This window comes from Mastigoproctus giganteus, chromosome 9, assembly GCF_048544385.1.
Source record: "Mastigoproctus giganteus isolate SK-2022 chromosome 9, ASM4854438v1, whole genome shotgun sequence".
Lineage (NCBI taxonomy): Eukaryota > Metazoa > Arthropoda > Arachnida > Uropygi > Thelyphonidae > Mastigoproctus > Mastigoproctus giganteus.
Genome location: NC_143583.1, coordinates 86,704,229 through 86,724,736, shown reverse-complemented (window position 1 = coordinate 86,724,736; position 20,508 = coordinate 86,704,229). Strand labels below are relative to the sequence as shown.

At 37.7% G+C, this 20,508-nt stretch overlaps 1 protein-coding gene across 3 annotated transcripts in view; it reads left to right on the top strand.

Moving 5' to 3' along the window:
- The window catches only part of fra (neogenin protein frazzled), a 442,642-nt gene that overhangs the window by 291,340 nt on the left and 130,794 nt on the right, over positions 1-20,508 (top strand). For all 3 annotated transcript variants that reach the window (XM_090381703.1, XM_090381704.1, XM_090381702.1), the window contains exon 15: positions 2,468-2,563. In XM_090381703.1, the coding sequence (XP_090237829.1) occupies positions 2,468-2,563 (96 nt within the window). The remainder of the gene's footprint in view (positions 1-2,467; positions 2,564-20,508) is intronic.

Genomic DNA, 20,508 nt, shown 5'->3' with positions numbered 1-20,508 from the left:
CGACATGTTCTGGTATGAAATTTGCAATCCTCTAAGGAAGTGTAAGATGAGAGAATGTTGGAATCTTTGGAGGAAAGGGTGTTAAATGTAAATTACCTTTGTATTTATTTTTATTTATATTTTAAAATATTTGCAAGGAAATTTAAAAACAAAAGCACCAACCTTTTTTGTAAATATGGTTTATTAAGCGTCTAGCTACTAGAATTTTTTATTATTTTTTATTTTTTATGAAAACCTCAAACATGAGAGATATCAGAACATATAGTACTTAGTACCGTGCTTGGGTGGGGGGTTGAGAAGATGAAAGAAGATATTTGTTAACATTAGACTTGAACTTCTGTAGACTGTAATTTTCAGAAAATACGTATGAAGGAAGGTTGTTCCAGAAAATGGCAGTTGAGTGAATAGACAAAGAAAATGAAAAGTTGGTTATGTGAATTTGAAGTTGGACAGTAAATGGATGTTGGCTTGTGACGGCACATGTTCAGACTGTTTTGAAAGAGAGAGCAGGAATTATAGAAGCCAGTTCAGAAGAACTGTGCCCATAGAAGTATCTGTAGAAAAGGCATGCAGCAGAAACAGTACATGGGAGGAATTGAAACAGAGTTGAGAGGAGAGATAGGCAAAAGTTGCGGCCAATAGCTTTGGCAAGAGACCAGAATGCTCGGCTACCATTAGAGTAAGAAGCAAGTTTTCTACTCTTTGCCTGTTCAAAGTCTAGTTTGGACTGATTAATGACTGCTTTACAGTTGTTGTGAGCTTTGGTGTAGGCAGAAAATGAAACTGAAGAATTGGAAAGAAGCCAATTATGATATGCAACATTCTTCTCCTGAACAGCTTTAGCACATTTATTGGAAAACCAAGGTTTAGATAAAGGACAAGATTTTAAAGTGGAGTGTGGAATAAAGGATTCCATTCCTACAAGAATAATTTCACTGACACGATCTGAGCAAACGTTGACATCAGAAGTTTTGAAACAGTAATCCGACCAAGGAAAAGAAATCTCGCAGGTCATCCCATTTTGCATTCTTGTAATGCCAAACAACACGAGGTTGGGAATAGCCATGAGATAAAGGCTCCATTGTAGAAGAGACAATCATCAAGTTGTGATCTAAGGTGCCTAAAGATCTGACTACTCACTTTGACCGTGTACTTAGACGGGTCGTTTGTGAGAAAAAAATCAAGCATGTTGGTTGTATGGTTAGGATTGTCCGGTATTCTGGTAGGTAAATGAACAATCTGAGTGAGGTCATTAGTAATTGCAAAAGCCTCAGCATCCTGACCAGCTGGGTCTGTGTGACTAGAGAATGGAAGCCAGCTGGAGTTGTGAACATTAAAATCACCAAGGAAAATTACCTCACTGTTAGGAAAGTTGGACTGGAGAAAGTCAAGTTGCAAAGAGAGGAAGTCAAAGAGCTCCAAGTGATTAGTGGAGTTGGGAGAACAGTAGAGACAACAGATGAATTTGACACAATGAGGTAGAGAGATTTTAAGCCAGAGAAGGTTGAAAAGAGGAGATTACAAATTATCAAGTCTCTGACAGGGAATTTCGGAATGAACATATGCAGAAGTACCACCTTTGGGGCAAAAGGAATCATACAGCGAATAGTTTGGGCAACTGAGATGAGCAGTGGTTGTATCAACCAATAACTGAGATTCTGTCAGCAGAAGTACATGGGGTTCAGCAGACTGCAAGTGGAAATGGACATCATTGAGATTAGAACTGAGACCACGTATATTTGTGAAATGGACTAGGAAGTGTTTGGGAGGTTTAGATCTTTTTGCAGATAAGCTTATTCCATTAGTTTGACAATTCATTGTGTATTCAATAGTAAGAAAAGTGGGAGGGACATGCTGTTTGAAGTAATGAAATTTTTGGACATGGTAAGAATATACCCAGATCCTTGACGTAACGTGGCCTCGACAATGCCCCCCCCCCCCACATACACACTACTCAGACTCCCTCCAGTCACTGTCTGGCAGAGTAGAGGTAACAATATTATACACTAGCTGATCCAGAAGCCTCCTAGAGAATTACCAATGGGTTCGGTCTGGTGTGCTAACTAGTGGCCGGCCTGCAAACGCTGTTTTAGAGCTGTACCCTCGAAATGTAAGGAAGTTTGGATCTTCCATGATATCCATCATAACCTCAAAAGACATCAGTCATACTGCATGATGGAAGAGATGAGGAAAGTTTGACCAGAACTTGGCTCTGGAGACTAAACACGGATTCCACCACTCCAAGCCTACAAAAAGCAAAGTGGTGGTATTGCATCGGTCCATGTGAGTCATCTATCACCTAGTAATAGGTCTACCACCCAGTTATTTGCTAGTTGATTACTGCCAAATATTTGTGATACAGCTATATCTTGGATTTTCTGGCCTCTTACACTTGTTTCACTTTCTTTTTAAGCTGTAATACAGAAAAAGTAATAAAAAACTTAATAACTATTATTTTATATTTTAGAGCCATCTTCTGAATATGTTATCAGCCTAAGAGCATTTAACCAGGTTGGTGATGGAAGACCAATATATGAAACGGTGAAAACTCTTATTGAAACAAGTAAGTGTACCTTTTATATATAGTAAAATGATATAAAAAATTCAGGAAAGCATGTGTAATGCTAGAGCTGCTTAATGAGAAAGCAACCCCTGAAATATTAAGATGAGGAAATAAAACAAAGTAAAACAGTATGTAAGAGGTCAAGCCTCTTAGCACTTATGGTGCTAAGATAATATATGATTATAATAATGGAATATAATATTTTTAAAAGAGTACCAACAGTGTTAAGAGTGCCAAGACAACACAGTAATAGCTATGCCATTTAAGAGGTAGGTCCAAGTGAATCAAATATTAAACAATATAAAAGAATAGTAAGTACAGTAACTTAAAAAAAATTAACAATTTAAACAAGTATGCACCATCCAGCTTTCTGACATCCTTCGAAGGATAAGCAATAATTTTGATGAACATTCACAATTTCAGTATGAGAATCATCAGCCAAAAACTACATGAGAATAGCAGTCCTTGTGTTATATCAAATATAATCTCAAAATTCTAGTTAAACCAAGGATGTAAATACTATTTACTTCTTATGATTAACTTCCTGTAATATTCATACAACTAAATATTACAATAAAAGCTAATATAATATGCAATGTTGTACTTACCTAATAAAAAAATGTATGGGTAGAGTAAAACCAAATTATATATCTTTGACCGTGTACTTAGACGGGTCGTGTACTTAGACAAGATGCACCCTAGAAATAAAAAATAAATAGTATTATAAATTGAAATACAATTTTTTTTTTTTAGTTTTTTTAGTGTATGTGGTGCCCTTACTTCAAATTTTTGGTTGTGCCCTGCACCTGTACTTCATATGCCTAATATTTGAGGGACTAAAGTATCAGACACTTTATAAAATGCCAAATACTTAATAAAATGTCAGATGAAAATAATATTCAATAAATAACTAAATTTTAATAAAACATAATAGAAACATTGTATTACATTTTGGGCTAGTGGATATTTATTAAGAATTGGAAAAGATAATTATATATATAGCTCTTACAGGATTTACTTCAGTTTTTTCTGTAATTTGGGGTAAGAAAAAGTTAAATTAATATATTAAAAGGTTCAAATGATTTCCAGTTATATCTTCTTACTAGTGTCCTGGACCACAGAATACAGAAGAAGAGGGTGGAGTCCGTGAAGTGAGGACTGTCTTTCTGACTTCTGGTTGGTTGGGAGCAAAGGATTATTGTATTGATATCCTCGGAGAACCTATGGGGTTGTGGAAATGATCTTAATGGCTTTGGAGCATCATCTGTTAACGGTCATGGCTTCTTTAGAGGTAAAGGACAGTTCACATGTTTGCTCATTACTATTTGTAGCTGCTGCTTATCTAGTGCAGGTTTTTTTGGAAGGTGTTTTGAAGTGAGGGGCCTGGTGGAAGTAGTGGTGTTTACATTATGGTAGGCTATTAGTTTGTGGTTTGTTGACTCAAGCTGCTGTTCTGACAGATCACCTCAGGCCTGTGGGGGGGGGCCCAGTTTGTGGAGTCTTCCCTTGGGGGAGAGCAATAATAGTCTTATTTTGAATTGATATCTCGGATCTAATAAGTGGGCTGTTGTAGTGGTCTTCTAGTGGCTCATTTGAAGAATGTAACATTCCTCTCCCTGCTTTTATTAAATTTCTTTGCAGGACTGGATTGGACCATCCAGGCCTCTAAAAATCATCTCATCTTCTCATCATTTTCTTCTCAGGCCCCATCTTCTTCTGTTGTGTATTATGGTGATGAGGTGATGATGATTGACTAACTGAATAATACCTGGTAGTTCTCTGGAGTGTTCATCTGATCTGTTTTTTGGCTTCTAGTATGACTGCTCAATGTAGTGTCTGTCATATTGATTGATCATGTAGACTGAATCATGGATTAATTAGGTAGGTTGGGTGGACACTGATTATTTAATAACATCAAAATTTGTACGCATTTACTGCATTTGACTTTGATTTTTGAGAAACGTTTTGCTCTCACTGAAAATCGAGTGCTGAACACTTGGTGCAGAGACCTGTGTTCAATTTAAGGGCAAATATCATTATCCACAGTTCAGCCCAAGTTGCTAAAATTGTTTTAAATGGTATAAAATCATAATGGGTGAATCTGCTATACATTTAAAAATCTGAGAAAATGCTACGGATTTCAAAAGCTTCACAGTTTATTGGCTTCTCATCAGCCAATCTCTGTTAATATACTGAATATATACTGAATGTATTTATGCAAAATAATATGTTTTATTTAAATGAATAGCAAACAGTATATGGAAGTAAAATTTCCATTTTAAAACATAATGTTTACCTTTGTCCCCCTAAGATTTGGACTGTTTTTGCCCTAAGCAGTATGCTGATATACAATTTCGAGGATATTTCATGGTTGGGATGGGCAAGTAGTTGGTGCTAAGACTTGGGCACATTATTGACAGTTAGCATTAGCATTAATAGAGGCATATGATGCAGAATCAGCCAAAAAAAAAAAAAACCCACTCCCATTTCACCCCTCCGTTCATTCAAAATACCTGTCCAGCGGAGCCTTAAATTTATTTAGGCTCTCAACTTCCACGACAAGGGATGGAAGTCTGTTCCACCAACCAACTGCCCGCTGGCTAAAGGCAAATTTCCACACATCTATCCTACATCTGTCTTTCCTCAATTTGAATTTATGCCCTCTCAGGTGATTATTCTAAGCAAGAGGAAGGATCCCATCAGCATTAAGCATGCTCAAACCATTCAACACTTTATACACCTCTATCAGTTCACCTCGCCAGTGCCTAATCTCCAGACACTGTAATTTGCAAAACTTAAGCCTTTCTTCGTAAGAGCAACCCTTTGTTCCATTCACTAATCTTGTTGCCCTTCTCTGTACTCATTCCAGTAGCTCTACATCCTTCTTGAAATGAGGCCTCCAGACCTGTATACAGTACTCTAGGTGTGGCCTGACCATTGCCTTATACAAGGGAATAATCACCTCCTTATCCCTGCTAGAAAAATTCCTGTATATCATTGACAAGACATCATGAGCTACTCTTGCAGCCTGTCTGCACTACTCAGAGAACTTCATATCTGCCTGCACAATTACCTCCAGGTCCTTTTCATTCTCTACCACTGTCAGTGTAGTACCACAGAGTTGATACATTGCTCTAAGGTTACTGTTTCCCATATATAGTACTTTACATTTGTCAATGTTAAACTTCATTTGCCACCTCTCAGCCCATCTGCTCAACCTTTTCAGATCCTGTTGCAGCAGCATAGCATCAGTAGTGTCCTTAACAACCCTGCCAACCTTTGTATCGTCTGCAAACTTGGACATTAAGTTTGATATACCATCATCAATATCATTTATAAATACAGAAAACAATAATGGACCCAACACTGAACCCTGAGGGACTCCACTAATAACATTAATTCATGATGAGCAGTGTCCATTGATTACCACTCTCTGTCTTCTCCTCCTCAGCCGTCCCTTTATCCATAGCAGTAATTTGCCTCCAATGCCACACTGCTCCAGTTTGTGCAGCAGTCTTCCATGTGCAACAGTATCAAAAGCCTTTCTAAGATACAAATATATAATATCAAAGTTATTCCAGTTCTTTTGTGACTGCATCATAATATCCAATCAAATTGGTCAAGCAAGACTTTCCCTTAACAAAACCATGCTGTGTCCGAGCTGTAAGTGAAGTCTTGTCTAGATGATCCTGCAGTGCTTCTTTAACCAGTGCCTCCATTAATTTTCCTGGAACAGAAGTTAAACTCACAGGTCTATAATTACTTGTGTCAGCCTTTGATCCTCTTTTGTGAATTGGGATAACATTTGCACATCTTCAGTCTATGGGTACCTCCCCTGGGTCCAAAGAAGCTTTCATAATTATGGCTAAGGGTTTGCTTACTTCCTTTACTGCCTCCTTTAATATAACTGGATAGATCCCATCCACCCCAGGTGCTTTTTTATGTTTATCCTCAACAATTTCTCCTCCACTTTCCTCTCAGTTATTACAAAATCATCTAGCTCACTGCCAGAGTTTACTTCACCTCTAGCATTCCCTTTTCTGAATAACTCCTCATGGCTGAATGTAGATGAAAAATACTCGTTTAATCTGTTAGCCACCTGAGCAGGATCCTCAACTGTTGAACCATCAATATCCAGTGGACCAATCTGATTCATCCCTTTCCTTCTAGAGTTTACATAGGTAAAGAACTTTTTTCTGTTTTTCTTTGAATCCTTTGCCAAGGATTTTTCATAATCTGCCTTTGCCTGCCTAATCTCCTTTGTAACTTGGTTACAGACTAGCTTATATTTATCATAGCCTTCCATGTCACCCATTAATTTATATGTATCCCATGCATTTTTATTCTCTGCCATATGTCTCATTAGTTCATCTGACATCCGTTTAGGCCTAAACCGTGAACAATATTTCTTAGTTGGTATGTAATGCCTAGTAGCTTCCAAGATAAGTTCTTTGAATGCTTCCCATTTTGAATTTGCTGTTGGTACATCATCAGTTGGTCCCACCGTATAGAATTTAAATAAAAATACTAAATAAAAATATAGAATTTAAATAAAAATACTAAATAAAAATATAGAATTTAAATAAAAATACTGTCTCAGACCATCGTAGTTGCCTTTACGAAAGCAAAAACCCTTCCCTTTACCCCTGATGGTAGTTACCTCTTTGAGTGAATCCCACTTCAGTACACTGTGATCACTGCCACCTAGTGGTTCTTTTATCTGCAGATTCTTAATGCATGAAGAATCACTACTGATAATCAGATCAAGAGTGTTACTCCCTCTAGTTGCCTTCCGAACATGCTGATGTAGAAAACAATCATCCAATAAATCCACAAAAGCCTTGCTAGTGTGTGAGTGACCAACCCACAAATTCCAGTCAATATCTGGGAAATTAAAATCCCCCATTATAAGACTCTGATTTTCGGGCCCACTCTATTTCCCTGTACAGTTTCTTTTATACTCATCAGAGTTATTAGGCCTATAGCACACTCCTACTCTCAATTTTGATCTCCCAATGCTTATGTCACACCAAACTGCCTCGACACTGCACTGTCCAGCGATGTCGACTAGCTTCACTTCCTTGGATTTTATGTGTTTCTTAACTAATAGCATAACCCCTCCTCCCTTCCTATCCTGTCTATCCTTTCTCTACACATTGTACTCCCCAAATTCCAGTTCTGCATTCCTTATATCTGTGTGATACCACGTCTCTGATATCCCAACAATATCTGCCTTTGATGTTTTGAGCAATATCTCAAATTCATCAAATGTATTTACCAAACTCCTAGCATTGGTGTACATGCAAGTATACATGCACCTGTTCCTATTCTTAGCTACCCTAACACAACCCATGTGTTTACTTGTACCGCAATGACTCCCAGCAGTCTCTGAAATATCCTGCATCTTGTTTTCCAGGCTGCTGCTCATTCCAATAGAAGCAGTGCAAGAATCAATTTCACCTCTGCCAGTGGCTACTGTTATTCTATTAGTCCTTGTATCCCCTCAAGCTGGCAGTTTTCCGACCCACCTAACACTGCCTCGATAGCATCAGCAAATATTCTTGCAACCTTTCTATTTAAGTGTAACCCATCCCTGTAGAAACAGTCTCTCCTGTTAACAAGTACAGACTGGGCTGAAAAAAATTCTACCCTTTGAGCCTTGCACAATCTTTCCAAGGCTGAATTGATCAACAAGGCTCTCATCATATACTCCCTCCTATCGTGTCTGGGCAGAATTGCAGACACTTTCAAATTCAACCCTAATTCCCTGGCAATAGAGTCACCAACAACAGTTTGGCATGCATTCACTAATAGAAAGCCAGATAAGAAGCCAGTAAGCTTTGAAACCACCATCCTTGCATTGGCTCAGATTTTTAAATGCATAGTAGACTCATCTGTTCTTATTATGGTGTTATTACTTTATTGGTATTAATGGCTCCCCAAGCATTCACTCATAACTGCAAATGTATTGTGTGTGTGTGTGTGTGTGTGTGTGTGTGTGTGTGTGTGTGTGTGTGTGTGTGTGTGTGTGTGTGTGTGTGTGTGTGTGTGTGTGTGTGTGTGCGTGCGTGCGTGCGTGTGCGCGCACGTGCGTTGCAGGCTGATTTGCATGATGTGTGGGCTGAGAAACCTGGAATAACTCTTGGAGAAAACCTCCGCCTGAGATTGACTATGGCCTCAGATGAAGAGGACTTTAGGAGAAATGAATGACAGATAGCAATGTGTCATGGCAAATAGCCTACCACAGAAGGTTCTAGTGATGCTATACTGTTTAAAAAGATATTAGCAACTTAAGGCTTAACTGGTGATAACAGTATTTGTCTTTAAGTTGAACATAAATCCAAGTCTTGGCACATGTCTTTAGTGAGAGCAGGAAGTTTCTCCATGACTGAAGTCAAACACAGTCACTGTGTGTATGAATTTTGATTTTATTTCAACTACTGCATTAAAATACCCTTGAATCCTATAGCATTTAATTATATGTTTGAGTTTCCTGTTCTAATTGTGATAATTCTTGTCATTCTTTCTCTTGACCTTGGGTGCCAAGGGAAGGTAAAGAGGGGAAGGGCTCTAGGAGCTTTGAGATCCTTGGGGTGGTTCTTGAAACCTGGTGGTAGTGCTGTATATGATCCTATTGGAGAACGTAAGTTAGTTCAGAAGGAGGATGCTGCAAAATGGCGTCCAGCTTTTTGGAACTGTTTAGCTTAAGGGCCCCTCAGGGTCATGCCTTTCATAATTCCAACTTCATACTTTTAGAATGGTTGGAGCATGGTAACACTGACTTTGTGTCAAGATTACACAGTACCCCCTTTCTTTATTTTTGTTACAAGAACATTGGGGAAGGTATGCTACGTTGTTTTCTAATTCCAGGGAGAAAGTTTTATTAGGATTCATGTTGATGTGGAAATCTGCCTAACAGTACTTATCATGGTTCCAGACAATGTACATGTACTAGCACTTCTCAGCTTAAGTATGTATTGCAAACTAGATAGGCAGCCAGGAATTTTCAACTCTGCTACAAAAGCCTCCATTAGAACTGAGTGGAGAACAGTAGACTTCCTTTTTTTGGGAGGAGAACTAGTTTTTGAATTGAAAATAGGCTGGCCTGCCATCACTCCAGCTAGCCAGAAGATAAAGTGAACACAAGAAAGCCCTTAAAAAGAAAAAGAGCATTGTTTGTGTTCCATAGACTAGGAATGGTCACCAGTAAGAAGAAATATGATTTGAACCTATTAATGTGTTAATTTAAGTTTTAGTTATTAACTCCCTTTGCTTAATTAGTAAAGATATTGAAGAAGATAATAAAGTAAATCCCTTACTGCCTAACTGCATATTGAAATGCTCTCGCTGCAAAATTTTAAATAAATTTTCACTAGCCTAGAATGCAGCGTAGTGTTTCTGTCCTTTTTAGTTTAAGTCCTGCATTCCAAAATTCCATTCAACATCCTTATTAAGTTTCATTAATCTCATGTAATAAAAGGGGGTGGTCAAAACATTCTGTGCAGAGTGTATAAAATGTATTAATAAATTATAGAATGGTATATTTTGATGTCTTTCAAAATAGCATGAAAAAAAAAAAATTGTATGTCAATGTCAGGCACCTCTATAGCCAGGTGGGAAGGAGCAGCAGTGCGTAGCACACGCTTCTTGATTAGATCAGGGTTCGAGCCTGTCACCACCAAATACGGAGGATGCGGAAAGGTCAGGGAATGGCCACCGCATATCCCGGAGCAATATGGTCTTAGTTGCTCATGCTCCAAATAACAAACGAGGTAATTCAGAATATCAATGTCTAATGCAGTTTCTAAAATTAATTTTTTTTATGTTGGGTGGAAGAAGAATGAATATCCAGAAAATCAAACATTGTTCATTAATCAATTTGATTAAAAATTTAATCAATCAATTAAAAATTTTTTAACCAAAAAGTGCAGAAATGTTAAAGAAATCCATGAAAGAATGACTACAGTGTTTTGGGGAAGTGTCATCCAGTTATGTTACTGTTGAAAGATGGTCAGTAGAGTTCAAAAGATGACAGGATGATCCATGGTCTGATTGGCCACCTGAAGCATTCAATTCTGAAACAATTGCCATTGTTTAAAAAAAAAAACAAAAATTAGAAAACAGAAGAATTAAAGTGTATGAACTTGAAAAAGTACTTAACATTTCCCCTGGAAACATTTTACATAAGCATTTTTAAAAATTAAAATTAATTTTTCCTAATGTAAATAGATTTTTATCCTGTTTGGTCACTGATGATAAAACTTGACTAGACTACATTTTTATGATCCTGAATCCAAATTAGAAAGAATTCACCCAACCTTCAGCTGGAAAAGGATTGGCCTCAGTTTTTGTGGACGGCCTCCATAGCCGAGTGGTCAGGAGTGGGAGTGCAGTAGCACACGTTATTTGAGTAGACCGGGGTTCAAGCCCCTGACTGCTGAATACGGTCGATCTGCCAACCCGCACTGGACCAACGTGGCAGATTATGGTCCATTTCCCTCAGCATGAATTGTTGAGAAGGCTTCCATCCTGCAGTGGGTTGATAATGGCTGCACTTTACTTGTTTCTGCGACACAAGGAGATTGTTGGTAACTGATTACATTGCACTTAAAACCACAATGACATGGGGGTATTATACCACTTTATGCCAAAGTAAAAGCTGAAATTTGGGGAAAAAGAAGAGGAAAGTTGGGTCATTGGGTTTTTCTTCTTCATGACAATGCATCTGTGCACCAAAGGCTGGCTAAAAGTCATGAAGAAATATATATATAGAATAGAAAATAAAGAAATATATATAGAATTTTGTATTTATGTCTTTTATATTCTGTTTTCAGAACTTTTTGACTACCCTCACATATCAAGCTTTACAACAACCATGTGCACAACTTTCAATGCTAATAACTTTGTAACACTTGGGTATGGGATACACTTTCATATCACATTTTCAGCTCAGAGCCATCTAGTTAATAACCTCCTGAGGTTATCTGTTACTTCTTGGAAGATCCTCTATATTGATGATATGTAGAACTAAAAAAATATGAATACTGATGCCATGTAAAACATGGAATCAATTTTATGCAGAAAATGAGAAATATAAACAGATAAAAGTGTGTTGCTTTAGTGCTGAAAGTACTTTCACTTACGTTTAACTTCCTTCTCATTTTCTGCATAAAATTGCTAATCACATTGTTTCAGTCCTACATAAGTAATTTATGTGAATGGTATTAATTGTTATAGTAAAATTGACTGTCCTGCTTTGTTTTATATTAAAGATCTTGAATGTTCATCGCTCACATTCAGTGGAATTTATCAAAATCACCTGAAGCTCATCTGAATTATGGTTTTATTAATTTAATTCCCTAATCACTTTGTTTATTTATATTATATGGGATAACAGAAATTTAGTTATTTATTAAAGTTACATATTATTTATGCTTAATTATTAGTATTTGACATTTTATGAGTAGTATTTGATACATTTAGTCTCTGTGGTGTCATTACTTTGTCTATTGTTTCACACAGTAGTGTATATTCATGCTGTGTAGAACTGAAATGAATTTTGAAATTTTATACAGAATAAAAGGGTTATGATGTATGGTGGGATATAGAGTTTAGTTCTACCCATGAGTATTTTATTATTAGGTAACTATAATAATTTTTTTTTGTATTATTTAACTGTTTTGGTTAATGAACAACTAAATAATTTTTGAAATCATGTGAATACAGCCTTTATCATAGTATTTATCTCTTGGGATTAACTAGAAATTATGAAATCACTAGGATGATGTACAGATTGCTATTTCCAGATAGTACTTGGATGACAATTTGCATATTTAAATGTTGAGCGATCGTCAAGATCGTACTGGTCATCCCTTGAAGGTGTGAGTATGCTTGGCAATGCATTTTTATGTTTAAATTGTTATTTTTAACTTGATTTATTTGATATTCTTTTCATGTCATTTATTGCTTAGTATTTGATTTGGACTGACCTGTTCAACTGTAGGCACTATTTTGCTGCCATGGAAGCATTTTTATGTTGATACTCACTAATGTATGTTACAACAAGTATAGGATTTTAAAATTAGCTGTCCAGAAATCAGAATTATTTCAAAAATTAGACTAAAAAGTTTCATATGAGTATCTCCTTTGAATTTGGAACTAGCTTGTTTTTCTTACTAGTGCTATTCACTGCTGGCATGAAGTATATTTAGCAATCCAAATTTTGGACTGCTGTGACTTGTGATGTGGCACTGTTTCGACATGCAGGGGCATCCCTAAGGAAGGTGGTGCCCGGGTGCCAGTTGCAATTTGGCACTCCCCTTTAAAATTTTCATCATATGTGTATGTAAGTTTCAGGTTTTTCAAAGTTCAAGGATGCCCCTTGAATGTTGGGGCCCGGGTGCAGCACACCCCTTGCATTCTCAGGACAGCCTGCCCCTGTTGACATGCAATGCGGCGCCTCCATAGCCAGGTGGGCAGGAACAGCAGTGCGTAGCACACGCTTCTTGATTACACCGGGGTTCGAGCCCATGATGACCAAATACGGAGGATGCGGTAAGGTCAGGGAATGACCACCGCATATTCCTGGAGCAATATGGCCTTAGTTGCTAATGCTCCTAAAAAAAAAAAAAAAAAAAAAAAAAAAAATGCAATGCTGTGAAAATTTGGCAAGCATTCACCAAAAGTGCATTTTCATTACAGAAAAATTTGCCATATCTTCTTGAATTAGCAAGTTTTCCTGTGTCAGTTTTACTGACACAGGAAAACTCTGTTGTATGCTCTCATATGAGAGCATACAACCTACGACCATTGATCCAAGGTGAGAACCCACATTTAGGAACAAATATTAAATGCTTTTTAATTTCTTCATCTTATATGTGGCGAGTTGTTGATCATACTTTTGGAAATGAGAAGTTCACAATTGACAAATGCATGCACACTGGGGTGTACAATTTGGTCTTCCAAAGTTTGTTTTATTATTAGGTAACTGTAATAATTTTTATTGCATTATTTAGCTTTTTTTTTTTTTTTTTGGGAAATGAATAACTAAATAATTTTTAAAAACAAGTAAATGTGGCTTTTATTGTGGTAATTATCTGTTAGGATTAACTAGAATTTTTGAAATCACTTGGATGATGTGTCGATTTCTATTACTAGGTGGTACTTGGCTGGCAATTCTAAATTGCTAAAGGAATTACTTACCCCACCTCACATTCTAATTTCTAAATTATGGGGGGAAAGAAGAAAACTGCTTGCAGTTATATTATATATCAATCATAGAGTTTGATTTTTAGAGGACTTTCCAATCATATTATGTCCATAAGTTTGATTGACATCTGGAAACATGCTGCTTCAGAAAGCTATGGCAAAGTATTCCATAGTGTTAGACTACTTACTTAGGCAATTCTTGCCAAAAATGTTTTGTTTTTCAAAAGATAAGTGCAGAATAATGTAAATTTTAAGAAATGATTACAAATACTTTATTAACAATTGAGAAATACTGGAATGGGTGTGTGTGAAAATTTTACACGACAGAAGTTAGGCCAAACAACTGGAAGTGTTGGTCATTATACAGTAGAGTAGTCAAGAAGCTGGTGCTGAGAAACATTGTGAACAAGCATGGAGAGATGTTCTGAACCTGTGGTTATAAGAGTGAATGTCCCACTGATTCAAATGCATGAATATAACCTATGATGGATAAGTTTGACCGAACGTCCTGACTACCATATGGCTGCCAACTATAGCAGTTAGTGGCCAGAAGGGCAAATAGTAAAAGTTTACATCCGTGAACATTTTGCATTTAGCATTTTACAATGATAAAATCCTGAATGGAAGTTTTAAATTGTAAAATGCCATTGCAGGCCATGGAGGAGGGTCACAAATGAAAAATAAGTTATTTGTATGTAGGGTGGGCCTGTGGAAATTGTAAACAATGTTAAGCTTAAAAATGGAAATATTTAAAGCATATTATACATTTAATGCACTAATAGTTTCTTCATTGTTTTACATTATTTAACAGCACTCACTCTTAAGGCCAGAATGCTTTAATTCCTGCTTGACCTTTTCTTGCATGAAGGTACAGAAATGCATTCCTTTGAATGACTATAATGTTCAAGTCTATGTGACTACTAAACACAGTGCTGTTGTCGTCTTCTCTCTATCTTGTGACCTCCTCTGACCTGATTTGGTCATCCTGGATTATAAACAGAATTTTTTTAAACAACTGCAGAAAATATTCAGATAAACAAGTGGCAAGTACAATGCAAGAATGCTCTAGAGATCTCTTGTCAATTTAAGGAACTTTTGGGAAGAACTTTTAAAATTTTCACAAGAAAGCTTGTGCAAATTTTATGAAATAAAAAGTGTACATTATCTTCAAAGGTCAGGCTGTCCTAATTTAATCATATTCACGTGATAAGAGCAGCATAAAGGGAAGCTCGGAGAAACTTGAGAAAGTCACAAAAAAGTTCTCCCCTCTCTGAAATTAGGAATTCCCAGGACAAGTTAGGCGCCTCCGTAGCCAGGTGGGAAGGAGCAGCAGTGTGTAGCACACGCTTCTTGATCAGACCGGGGTTCGAGCCCGTCACCACCAAATACGGAGGATGTGGAAAGGTCAGGGAATGACCACCACATATCCCGGAGCAATATGGCCTTAGTTGCTAATGCTCCTAAAAACCAAATAAACAACAACCAGGACAAGTTTCAGGGGAATAACAATGTTTTTAAAATTCACAATCTGTATTTGTACAAGCCCTAAATGAAGATGATCTTGACCATGAATTACAACTTGCAGAAATATTCAAAGTAAAGTAAAGTACAGAAAACAACCTAGAATAGTTGATCATGTCCTGTTGCTGAGGCTAGATCCAAATTAAATGGGCAGGTGAATAGACATAATTTTAGTTATTATGCCTTGGAGACTGCTGTTGTAACACATTTGAAACATATCCATATACATTGAGTGATCACTGAATTATGACCACCCCCTGTGAAAACTGAACATGACCCCTTGACCGTGTGAGGTACGAAGGTGTGGAGTTAGTTGACCTATGTAGCCTAAATAAGGTGTCAGTGGTTCAGTAGGTAGTAAAATTCCGAGCGGGATGGATAAAAGGAAGGATTTATCGGACTTTGATAAAGGACAGATTGTGGGTGCTCGACGAGCTGGTGCCTCGATTTCCCAAACGGCTGAACTGGTGGGGTATTCGAGAGCCACTGTAGTTGAAGTGTACCAGGACTGGCGTCAAAATGGTCCAGCGGCAAAACTGCAATGGTTAGCAAAAGGTTGATGTTAGAGGTGAGCACCGGGTCCAGCGACTCGTACAGGCAGAACAATTAGATTCAAATGTTTTTGGACTGCGGGGAAGCTGTTGGTGGTTGGGGGGACACTTTTGGCTCTACCACCTTCACTAGCCTGGCTTTTGCTATAAGAAACGTTGGCTCTTGCACTACAGGTATTTGATATTGTCTGCCATCTTGTCTTCCACTGGTGTTTCCTTCTAAAATGGCGATGTGATGGGAAAAATTGGAGGGAAAGTGCGGTTTGGGTGCTGCCTTTTTCAAATTGTGAAATTGGAAATAAAATGTATTATGTGTGTTTATATATTGTTAAAGGCCTTGGTAAGGGCCCCCTAGGAAACCTTTTATAAATAATTATTATTGATTTTTAAGTGAAAAGTGAAACTTTTGATTGTCGTATACTTTTGAAACTTTTGATTGTCAATTGATGGGACTACCCATCAATTGGGCTTGATTGGGCTCTCCTTTAGTCACCATATTAAAAGCCATATCTCTGTTCCTATTGGACAGATTGAGACTATATTTGATGTGCAGGAACATCAGATTTACTTCATTTTGAGAATTTTTGAATGCCCACTGGTGATAAAGAACAAAGTTATGGAATTTTGAAAATTGACTTGTTTTCAGTTGGTATCTTGGCTATTGGCAATATATACTTAATTAAACATTACAGATTGGAAAGCTGTTACTGCCCTGGTTGGAACTGATTTATCAGGGAGGAACTGTTTGTCTGCCAAGGACTTTTGGTACTTACTTAAGTCTTCTGAAGATTTTTCATCCGGTTTCTGGTTGAACTGTTAAATCGGAACTGTAAGCACAGTTGAACTAGTAAATATTTTTAGACCTGCATTTCTTTCCAGGGTTGATATTTTATTCTATTGTTGCTCAGTTTGATTTTCTTTGTTTTAAATTGTAATTAAATATACTGGTTGAAAATATATTTTGTTTGTTTGGACATTGGTAGTAGTAGTAGTAGTAGTGGCACATGATGCAAGAAAGCAAGTGTAGGAGCAGCATCAGCCAAAAAAAAAAAAAAAATCACACCATTCCCTCCAAATGCCTGTCCAGTTCCTCCTTAAATTTATTTAACCTATCAACTTCCACAACGACAGATGGAAGTTTGTTCCAGCAATTAACCACCCGCTGGCTAAAGGCAAATTTCCGCACATCTATTCTACATCTGTCCTTTCTTAATTTGAACTTATGTCCCCGTAGGTTGGTAATCTGAACAAGTGGAAGGATCCCATCAGAATTCAGCGTGCTCAACCCATTCAAGGCCTTATAGACCTCAATCAGATCACCGCGCAGGTGCCTAGTCTCCAGCCACTGCAATTTGCAGAACTTAAGCCTCTCTTGGTAAGAGAATCCCTTCATTCCCCTCACCAATCGTGTTGCTCTTCTCTGTACACGCTCAAGCAAATCTACATCCTTCCTAAAATGAGGCCTCCAGACCTGTACGCAGTACTCAAGGCGTGGCCTGACCATTGCCTTATACAGAGGGACAATCGCCTCCTTTTCCCTGCTAGCAAAATTCCTATATATCATTGACAAAACCCCATGACCCGCCCTAGCAGCCTGTCTGCACTGCTCAGAAAACTTCATATCTGACTGCACAATTACTCCCAGGTCTTTTTCATTTTCTACCACCTTAAGTGTAGTACCACACAGTTGGTACGTTTCTCTGGGGTTACTTCTACCCATATGCAGTACTTTGCATTTGTCAAGGTTGAACTTCAGTTGCCACTTCTTAGCCCATCTGCCCAAATTATCTAGATCCTGTTGCAGTAGCACACTGCCATTACTGTCATTAACAACCCTGCCAACCTTTGTGTCATCTGCAAACTTCGACATTAAGCCTGATATACCTTCATCAATATCATTGATAAATACACAAAACAACAGTGGACCCAACACCGTACCCTGTGGGACTCCACTAATAACATTAGTCCACGAAGAGCAGCACCCATTGATTACCACCCTCTGTCTTCTCCCACTTAACCATCCTTTTATCCATTGTAGCAACTTACCCTTAATACCATTCTGCTCCAATTTGTACAGTAGTCTTTCATGCGCAACAGTGTCAAAAGCTTTCCTGAAATCCAAGTATATGATATCAAAATTATTTTTTGCATCCAGTTCCTTTGTGACCACATCATAATAACCAATCAAATTTGTCAGACAAGACTTTCCCTTAACAAACCCATGCTGTGTTTGAATTATTGCTGCAGTCTTGTCTAGATGATCCTGCAATGCATCTTTAACCAGCGACTCCATTATTTTACCCGGAACAGAAGTTAAACTAACTGGTCTGTAATTACTCGTGTCACCCTTCGATCCACCTTTGTGAATTGGGGACACATTTGCACATCTCCAGTCCGTGGGAACCTCCCCTGAGTCCAAGGATGCTCTCATAATTATGGCTAAGGGTTTGCTTAGTTGCTTTGCCGCCTCCTTTAAAATAACTGGATAGATCCCATCCACCCCAGGTGCCTTTCTTGTGTTTAACTTCAACAATTTCTCCTCCACTTTGCTCTCAGTTATTACAAAATCATTAAGCACACTGCTACAATTTGATAACCTTCTTCCATTTTCAAATTGTAATAATTCCTCACGTGTGAATGTAGATGCAAAATACTCATTCAGTTTGTTTGCTATCTGAGCAGGATCATCAACAGTCGAACCATCGATGTCAAGTGGACCAATCATATTCATCCCCTTCCTTTTAGAGTTTATATAAGTAAAGAAATCCTTGGTAAATAAGTCTAGTGTGTATTCTTCTCCATCGTCTATGCCAGATGATTTGACCATAGCTCCAGACTTGGGTTTGGAATGTTTGACAGATTTTCAAGAACCTTTTTAAAAGATGTCAGAAATTTTAGAACAGCAGTTTCTGCCTTTGCATTCAACTCAAGTTGAGTTGAATGACTCTTCCAACATTGTAAATAATTGGGGTGTTCTGATCGGGTTAGGTGGCACCTCTACATTAGACTTTGTTTTCTCATTAAAGAATAATTTATTAGAAGTTTTAAAAGATGGGGATAGTGTGACTTCCAAAATGGTTATAGAAGTCAATAAAATCTGGAACTCCATGGAGAGGTTTTTGCTTGACCTGTCTATGGAAAACGAGAAATTAAACTAGGATTCAGGAAAGAAATTTGCCTGCTGTTCTTACGGTGCCAAGCTATGCAGGTGTGGCTGCCTTAAATGTGGGCACACAAAATGTTCAGAATTTGGATGTGAAAGGACCTCAGCCCAAACACGTTATTACGTTATTATTGTTCATGCAGACAAAGACAATGTCTACAAAACTAGTGAAGAAGTGAAATCTGAGGTGTCTAAGAGGCTTAAAGATGAATTTAAAAAGGTAAAAATTAAATCTGTAAGAAAGGTAAGAGAAAAAGGAATTTTGATAGAGATGCCTACGAACTCAGATTTAGAAAAACTTAAAAATTGTGAAAAATTTAAAGAGCTGAAGCTCTCGGTTGATCTTCCTAAAAAGCTGTCTCTGACCTTGCCAACATCATAAACTTTGATTGTTTATGATGTTGGCAAGGACATATCTGATGAGGATTTTCTTGAGGATGTCTTTGGTAAAAACCTTGAGTTGGGCATCTCAGAGGAGGAATTTAAGCAAATTTGGGCATCTCAGAGGAGGAATTTAAAATTAGATTCAAAATTAAATCTAGGATTAGAAACAACAGTCATTGGATCATTGAAATTTCGGGTTGGATTAGAAGGGCAATTATGGATTCTGGTGGTAGGATCTATATTACTTGGTCTGTCCATGGTGTGAAGGAAGGACTTTTTAACAGCGTCTAGATATTTTTTAAATTATGGCCATCCGGCCAGAAATTGTCACCAGGTTGGTAGTACTTGTGGCCATTGTGGGTACATTGGTCACCATATAACTGAATGTCCGAATAAGGAGGCTCTCATTGTTTGCCCCAACTGTAAGGCTTGAAAGCGAAAGGCAGATCATTCATACTGAGATAGTAAGTGTCCCAAATATATTTAAGGGCCCAAGAAGCTACCAAAATAAGAACAGATTATGCCTAGTACATCAAATAAAAATATGGATTTTAGAGGAAACTTTAATGTGCTGCAACTGAACTGGCAGCATAGCATCTCTGATCTGTCCAAAATAATAACTGAATATAACATACATATTCTTGGATTTCAAGAAGTCTATTCTTATAAAGGTGCAGTCAAAGGTCTTCCTTATGGCTGTAGGGTCATTCAGTCTAATACAGATTTTTCTGGTCAAGGCAGCAATGCTGTTGCTAAAGTCTGGGCAGTTCTAGTTGTTGCTGCTCCTGAAATCACAGTGACCAAGATAGCCAGTCTTTGTTCTTCTCACGCTGCCTGTGTTTGCTTGGAGGGTAGATTCAGCCAAATTTTTGCAATTTCCATTTATTTCCAGTGCAGTCAGCCTAATCAGGATATTAATCTTTTTCTAAATTATATTGAAAATGTTTTACACAGGCTAGCAGGTAGAAAGGTTATTTTCATGATCGACGCTAATGCATCTTCCACCCTTTGGAATAGTCCTATCTCAGACCCAAAGGGGGGAGTTTCTTGAAGAGTTCATTAGGATTAGCATCGAATAGTCCTATCTCAGACCCAAAGGGGGAGTTATTTGAAGAGTT